The 7,917-nt window shown below is 39.1% G+C and overlaps 1 protein-coding gene across 1 annotated transcript in view; it reads left to right on the top strand.

Annotated features, from left to right (window-relative positions):
• Positions 1 to 4,545: 4,545 nt before the first annotated feature.
• Positions 4,546 to 7,917, top strand: part of SLC16A7 (solute carrier family 16 member 7) — a 28,758-nt gene continuing 25,386 nt past the window's right edge. The window contains exon 1 of the mRNA XM_009646407.2: positions 4,546 to 4,759. Coding sequence (XP_009644702.1) covers positions 4,546 to 4,759 — 214 coding nt within the window. The remainder of the gene's footprint in view (positions 4,760 to 7,917) is intronic.

The raw sequence follows: 7,917 nt of genomic DNA, 5'->3' as shown, positions 1-7,917 counted from the left end.
ACAGGGTTGCTATAAGACCGAATTTGCTCAATTTTGCAAAGCTTTTTGTGGTCATTGGCTTACTGTGTGGAACTGGAATGCGGTACACACATGCCAAATATTCCTGCTATCCTACAGCAACTGGGGGCAGATTTTTCACATACCAGCTCTTTTACTCTGGGACAAATGGCTGCTGAGTGATGGGGTGCATTGAGGACAAGGCAGACAAAATGCAAGCGGAAAAGAAACAGTTACTCTAATGTTGCAGAAAAACAAAGCTAAAACTCCCAGTAAAATCTGGGTCTCTGTAAACAAGAGAACAACATAAGCCCCTTCTCAGAAGAGTCTTTGACAAGCTGTTGTATTGATAGCTGATTCTGGCAGCTGGCAACTGTGGAATATTAATGAAGCATTGGTACAAGAGCAGTCTGAACAGGTTGATCATGACTGACTGAAGTCTACCGTGCATGATATCAAGATACATTATTTGTCTGTAGCGTTTGCTCTTACTTTGACCTTGTTGCTTGCTTGCTGCTTTCTTTAATTCTTTTTCCTTTTTTTTCTTCTTTCCTTTCTTTCCTCCCTCCCTCCTTCCCTCCCTTTCTCTCTCTTTCATTCACTAGTTCTCATTTGCCCAATTAAGTTCAAATGTGCTGAGACCTATATAGTTAAAAATTTTGCATAACATGTTTTGAAAGTGTCCTCTTGCCCTGTTTCTCTCCTGTTATTTGTTAGCAGACACATGCAGCTCTTATTACAGTAAGCTATGTCCCTGTTCACTGCTTACATAAATGGGATTTATACAGAGGAGCTAGAAGAAGCTTAGGAGAAAATCCTTGTGGACGATCTGACTCGGGGTATGGAAAGGCTGAGCAACCTCTCTGTGTCTGACAGAGAGAAGGGAGATTGATGGCTTCGCTCAGGACACATTTCAGTCACTATTCCCCTGCTGCTTCCCTGGACGGAGGGCAGGCAGCGTTCCTCACCCACTGCTTGCCTATAAAAGCAGAGGTATGAGCAGTGCTTGCTCGCTAGCTTTAAGCACATGATGGAATTCATATGACCGACTGAAAACACTGGTGGTGACCTTTAATTACTTTTTTTTTTTTTTTTTATGTCTGGTACCATGTCCTTCACATGAACATCATCACACATGCCTGTTTTTATGACTTCTACCATATTTCTTTTTATTCTTCACAGCCCATAATAAGCTCTGAGAGCTCTGAAAAGGCATTTTGCCTGTCACTGCTTCATTCCTCCCTCTTCTGCCTCTTCCCTTGCCAACATTTATATCCGCTCATCTAAAATGCTGTTTTGTTTTGGTTGCTAATGGTTTTTGCACTTGTCTGTATACTACCTATACTACCCAGATCTACTAGTTAGGCTTAGATTAGAGCTAGGTATATTAATGTGCTAGACTGCTGTAGGAGGTGTTTAGTTTCAGGGATATTAGGTGCAGATTTTTCAGGGGAAAGTTGCTTTAGCTCCTGAGCAGGTATGGGATGTTTGAGATGTTGGGTTTAATGTTTGTGACAAAATGAATACTTTTTTCCTCTTGGTGCAAAAACATGTATTTATTATTTTTTTTCCTTTGCACCTTTTATTAACTGGAGCTAAAATTGGCTATCATGATGATAAAGGAACATCAGGGAAGCTATTATTAACTCTGCTCTGTGGGAGAAGCAGGAGGTGTGAGATACAATGATCCAGACTCTTCTTTGTGACACTGTAATGTCTAGTGTAGGTTACCAGGCAGCCTTTTACTGCAGCAGCGCTGCAAGCTGGCCATGCAGCGGGCTTTGCAGCAGTCTGCCTCTAGGCTGAGGCGTAAGAGCAGCCCATGCCCCTTTGCACATCTCCTTAATGCCCCCTTAGGTCACTGTGAAGCTTTTGAAGGGAGGAAAGCACTGAACTGCCAGAGTGTGTTCTGCTGCCCTAAAGGGGTGAATATAATGGGATCTTTCCAAAGCACCAGTGCCTTCCTTAGTGACATTCAGGAACCTTCAGCATTCTTCTGACTAATGTAGTGGCAGTGCTTTTTCAAAGAATTCATGTTGTTATTTTTTAGGAAAAGGAGTGCTTCCTCAATAAATTGATAATCCCTTTCCATTTTTATGGAGAGCAATGCCTTGATGTTTTGTGGCATTACCAAAATTTATACTAGAGATAGAAGTGTTGTCATATGAATATGAAATATGAAAACAAATACGCTCAAGCCTTTGAAGTGTAAGAAAACAATAGTTAACCTTTTTTTAGGAAATAACTAAAAGTTTTCTCAGATGAGCAGAGCAACAGCTTTCTGGGACAGATAGCAAACTCTGTTGTTTACTGTCACTCGATTCACAGAAGTAGAGTTCTGCTTTTCATGCCGATTTGAGAGTTTGTGCTTTTGAAGGCAATCGATCATCACTATGTGTGTTATAAGTTGCAGTGGGCTTTCTGAGATACTTCCATCTTCCATCTAAGGGGCCCTGATTCAGCAAAAACAAACTGGTATTTAACTGCTTTACCAAAGTTAAGTCTCAGCAACCAGAATTGTCTCTACTTGTCCAACTTCTTCCAGTGGCAGGCCCAGGGTTTCCTCACTGATGTATGTGAGTGGTCTAATATTAAGCTGAGACTAGGATAAGCAGAAACAAAGTACATGCCAGAGGTTCTTTCTGGACATGCGTATAAAAAGATTTGTATGCTCTGTGTACAGAGCAATAGGTATCTATAGCTGCCAGCAGCAAATCTGTATGAGATGATGAGCAACCTGATCTAGTTAGCGGTGTCCCTGCTCACTGCAGGGGGGTTGGACTAGATGACCTCTAGGGGTCCCTTCCAACCCAAAACATTCTATGATTCTATGATGTAGAAGCCAAACTACCTGGGCGTTTGCAACCTTGAGTAGAAGCCAGATGTTTTAGTGGCTGATTTAGCTTCCCCCCGTAGGTCTGCCAATGTCAGGGTGATGTCTACAATCAGCTTCAGTAAAGTGGAGAATCAGAAGTACAGTGGGTTTCTATCACAGGGCAAGCCTAGCGATAGATAATCTTAAAAGCAACATTTTTCTAGTTTTTGTGGCATGCAGTGCTACATGGCATTTACCCTGAAAGTACTCCAGGCACTATCCCAAGAGATTAATATAAGCTGGTGCAGTTAGTATTTTAGTTTTTGTTAAGGTAATCATATCACTCCCACTGCTAATGCAGTTTGCTGCGAGAAATTGGAATATGCTGTAAGTGGCATGGAAGAAATCACATAGAGACTTGCTGGTAATCATAAGCATAACAGCAACCTACACACTGTTATCATCCACAGCTTTTGATACTGGTATGGCAGGAGACCAATCAAGAGTAATAACTTGCCTAAATGCCCAAGAAAGAAACCGGGAGGAAGGAGGAATTTTCAGTTCATGCTGTCTGTGTAGGCTGGATTACGCAGAAGAAAACACAGTGGATTCCAGCTCTGTGTTTAATAATAAAGGGATTTGATAGTGGAAAAAATCTCAGAATTACCAAATGGGTTCTTGCTGCTGCATGTTTTCTAAGAAGGTTATGCAGAATGTAGAAAGCTTAAGTTTTTAGGTATCAGGATGATAATAACTGTATGAAATTTATTTCAAGCCTTAGGAGTTTTATGTAGATTACCTATGATTTCTTGAGCTCCCTGGATGTGCTGGTTGCACCTCTCAGAACCTCTGTAAGATACCACTCTGATGGCACCTATTATGGTAAATTCTGAATTACAGAATAGCTGTGGAAAGTTTGTGACGTTCCTAGTGAGACTTCCTGATGTCTTCTGACATGTGCAAACAGAGCAAAAATAATACCATCAAGCTCCACCTTCGTCCTGCACATAATATCAACATCAACTAATATGAAGAAGAAAACTAAAAAAAATAAGAGTACAATATGGAATTATAATATTTTGCATTTATTTTATGGATATACAGGAAATTTTAAATCTCTGCTTAGAACCTGCTTTTTAGATGGTCTCATGAGATAGACAAGAGTTATCAACAATGGTCAAAAATTGGATAATGACAGCATATGATAAAAAAACTGTAATTAATTTATTCCTTGCTGTCATTGCAGGTGATTTGTAAATCTTGCTAACTCAATGGCATTTGTGATAATTTACTGTAACTTTTTTCCATTGTTTCTTGTAAGTCCAATTTCCAGGGTTTTCCTTCAGTTTCATTGCTGTGCGAAATCCACAGTGTAGATAGTAGAGCTACATAAATTAACCCCAAGAAACACATCACGTTCCAGTAAGTGACTAACGGCAAATACTTCAGTGACTGAGATCAGTGGTTTGTAACAGTTGCCATATACTGAATAGGATATTGCAAATATTCTTGCCACAAGATTTTTTGCGGAACAGAGTTTGCTTTTAAGAACAGGTACTTGCATTCCGTGGTCCCATGAAAGCTGGAAATTGGCCTCTGCTCTGAGAATTCTTTGTAATCCCTGCAGATGATGATTGAATACTGCAGATTGATAAATTAAAAAGGAAAACCATTTGAAACCTTGTTTCTTCTCTTCTTTTTCAGCCTAGCTGGAGAAGAGACAGAGAGCAAAAATGCCACCAGCAACAGCAGCGCCACAGTACCCACCGCCAGACGGAGGTTGGGGATGGGTTGTCGTCTTTGGGGCTTTTATCTCCATTGGATTTTCCTATGCATTTCCCAAAGCCATCACAGTATTCTTCAAAGAAATACAAGAAATCTTCCACACATCATATAGTGAGATAGCTTGGATATCATCAATAATGTTGGCTGTCATGTATGCAGGAGGTAAGACATTTGTGAAATTTACACATATCACAGTTTGATTTGTTTGGTTTTTTGGTTTTTTTTTTTTTTTCCTATGGTCTTAAAGCATTTAAAGGTAATTACTACCCAGTTTTATCATTATTATGTAAAGAATTTACCAGCATACATGCTTTTTTTTGTATCATACTTTATCAGAGAATATCGATAGCCACATCATCGTAAAAGCATTGCTTACTTTCTCTTTTAAAACATATTACATTCTCTTCCTTTTTGTTTTCCCCTTAGGGCCTTTTGTTTGTTCTTCTATTTTGCAATTTTGCCCTAAATTCACAGTTCCCGTGAAAGCTTCTCTTGGACTGGGGCTACATTTGCTCAGTTTCCACTGCCTCAGTAAGATCTCTTCAGAAGGTCATGGAGCTTAAACACAGAAAATTATTATGGCAATGAGGGTTCATTAATCAGGCACAGGTATTCCCCTGTAGACAGGGCGTTTATATCTTGTCCCTATTTGTCCTAAAATAAAATCTTACTTTCCATTTAGGTCAAGAGCCATGTTTCATACATGCCATCTGTACGACAGCTAAGATACAGGCAATCTTATTCTTGGGACTGAAGTGAATAGTGAACATAAATTCTCTGATATCTTTTCTATTGTGAGCAAGCACGTAAAGAACAAAACAGATGAAAAAGGATTTTAAAGTATAAAGCCACGTTTAAGTACTAAGTGTCAAACCTGCTTTGGCAGGTTTTGTGTCTATCAGCCTCAAAGACTAACTGTTATATTCTTCTTGATTTCTTCATTGTTTCAGAATATTTTTTTTTAGTTTTGATGGGAGCTAGCTGCTACTTAGGCAAAACACTTTTTCAGGCAGTCCAGAGGTCCAAATAAGAGGTTATTTCAGGCAACAGATCTGACATTGCCCTTTCTTTGGATATTATGAGGTAACCGCTTGGAACATCTCAGGCTGTTTGCAGTGATGGAGCAGTTAAATGCATACATTTATATCTATGTTTGTGTGTATGTATATGTACATATATAAATGTATATATATAGCAACTGAAAACATTGTCCCAATGGCATATTGAGATTCATTAACTTTGGTCACTGAAGAACATCACTCCAGTATTTTTCAGAAATGGTATCTATGTAACAGTAAAGTACGGTATTATCAAGTCCAGTAAACAACCTATTGAAAGAAGCATGAAGTTTCATTTTAAGCACGGTAATTTATTATCCCTGTTTTCAGCCTACCTAAGTTTTGACACCTGAATGACCCTAGCTCCTTTAGCAGTCAGGGAAGAGAGGTGGGTGCCTACAGAAAGGAATTCAGTCTACCTATTTTTCCCCTCTGACTATAAAAATGAACCTGCAGCCAGCATAGCATTAGCTTAAGCACCTCAGGTAAATATTTTTCAGTTAATGGGATGGAAAAAATAGATCCTTTTTTCAAATGCTGGCAGAGAAAGAGACCTTATAAAGCAATCTTGACAAGTAGTGTTACTATCAACAAAAGCTTGCTGTTCAGATATTTTGATCCCATTTTTATTCATATACTAGTAGAGAATCATAAATTATTCATATACCAGTAGACAATCATAAAGGATTTTATAGGACCAGCAACAATAACCAAGTGATTCACCAAAATACACCCGGTGAAGAAGCAACTTGAACTAATACAATCAAGAGTGGAGTAAAAGAGCAGGTATGTCCCATCACATTCAGGTCCCCTCTAATGTAGCTACTTCAAGTATGCATCAGGAGTTGCACTGTGGAGTGTACACGTGTAACTGTGGAGGCCCCTGAACAAGTGCTGGACCCATCTGGAACAAGGGAAGAGCACAGGGTGTTGAAAACCTGGAGTCTTTTTCACCATATTTTCTAATTGGAGCTAAATTTTCTAAGGGCAGATTTGCTTTATAGCCCAGGTGCTGTTCTTTTGTTTTAATCTTTGAATAACATTTAATTTATGCCATTTCTGTCATCTCAAAGTTCACCCAAATTTTATTAACAGTACAGACGCATATCACAGGATGTTTAGCTGTGGTCATTTTTATCCGCGAGGTTCAATGTGCACAACTTTTCATGTAGAATACAAAGCATTTCTGCCTTTTCTCTAATACTGTTACTGTTCTGAGTACCAGCATACTAACTTCACCTGTATATTGACATTCAAAATTACAAAATGGCTTACTATTCATTCTGCTAACATCTACCCTAGTCACTGTGAGGACTGTCAGCCCAGGAACAGTAGGCCAAGTTGTTTGGGTATCTTGTTACAGACTCGTGGTTTTAAAATGTTGAGAATGACGACCCTGCCTGATATAAACACTCTTTGAAGCCATAGCTTCTCTAGAACCACTTCCTAAAAAATAGGCCATTTAGACAATCACTGGCAGAATATGAAATAGCAACCAGGAAAAACATTTCTGAAGGAAATCACTCCATTGTTTTTACTGTCTGAAGGTGGTTTGATTCCTTAGCATTTGATGTGCTGTAATGTGAAAGACATGCTCAGACCATGAGTACAAGGTGTATTGTTTACTACGAAGTGTGATACGTATGTCTGCGATGAACACTCTGTTTATCATACATCGTACATAATGAATGTAACCTGAAAACATCTAAGATCTGTCATCCTCATTAGAGCTTAGCATTCAACCTATTAATCATCACAGCGGGTTGAGTGAATAAGTTAGAGTCTGTGCAGACACTCTTTGCTTTCGAGGCTGCAGCCTCTTGCAGTAATTAGCTGGCATCTGTGTTTCAGTAACAAGGTATTAACTTACCTTTCAATGCCTGAGAGAAAAAAAAAAAAAGAAACTAATAAAGGGCATCCAGTAAGGAGCTAAAAGAATGTTAATTATGTTTATCACTTACTTCATACTCTGAATAAATGGCATTAAATTATAGCAGACCATCTGGCAATCCATATGGTCTCCTGCAGTCCTGGTTAATTCCAGCAAATAGGTCAAGCACAGCATTCACCCCGTTAGGAAAGCACTAAGCAGAGGTGACAAATCTGATAAATCAAATCAATACAAAACTCATTTCCCCTCTCAATCTGGCATAATATGCACTTTCATACTGGTTTTGTTTGTTTGTTTGTTTGTTTGGGGGGGGGGGGGAATGACGGTGTTTGTTTCCTTTCTTAAACTCTCTTTTTTTCCCCTCATCTCCT

The sequence above is a fragment of the Egretta garzetta genome, unplaced genomic scaffold (assembly GCF_000687185.1).
Source record: "Egretta garzetta isolate BGI_Z169 unplaced genomic scaffold, ASM68718v1 scaffold349, whole genome shotgun sequence".
Lineage (NCBI taxonomy): Eukaryota > Metazoa > Chordata > Aves > Pelecaniformes > Ardeidae > Egretta > Egretta garzetta.
Note: the sequence above shows the minus strand (reverse complement) of the source record. Positions and strands in the feature narration are given on the sequence as shown.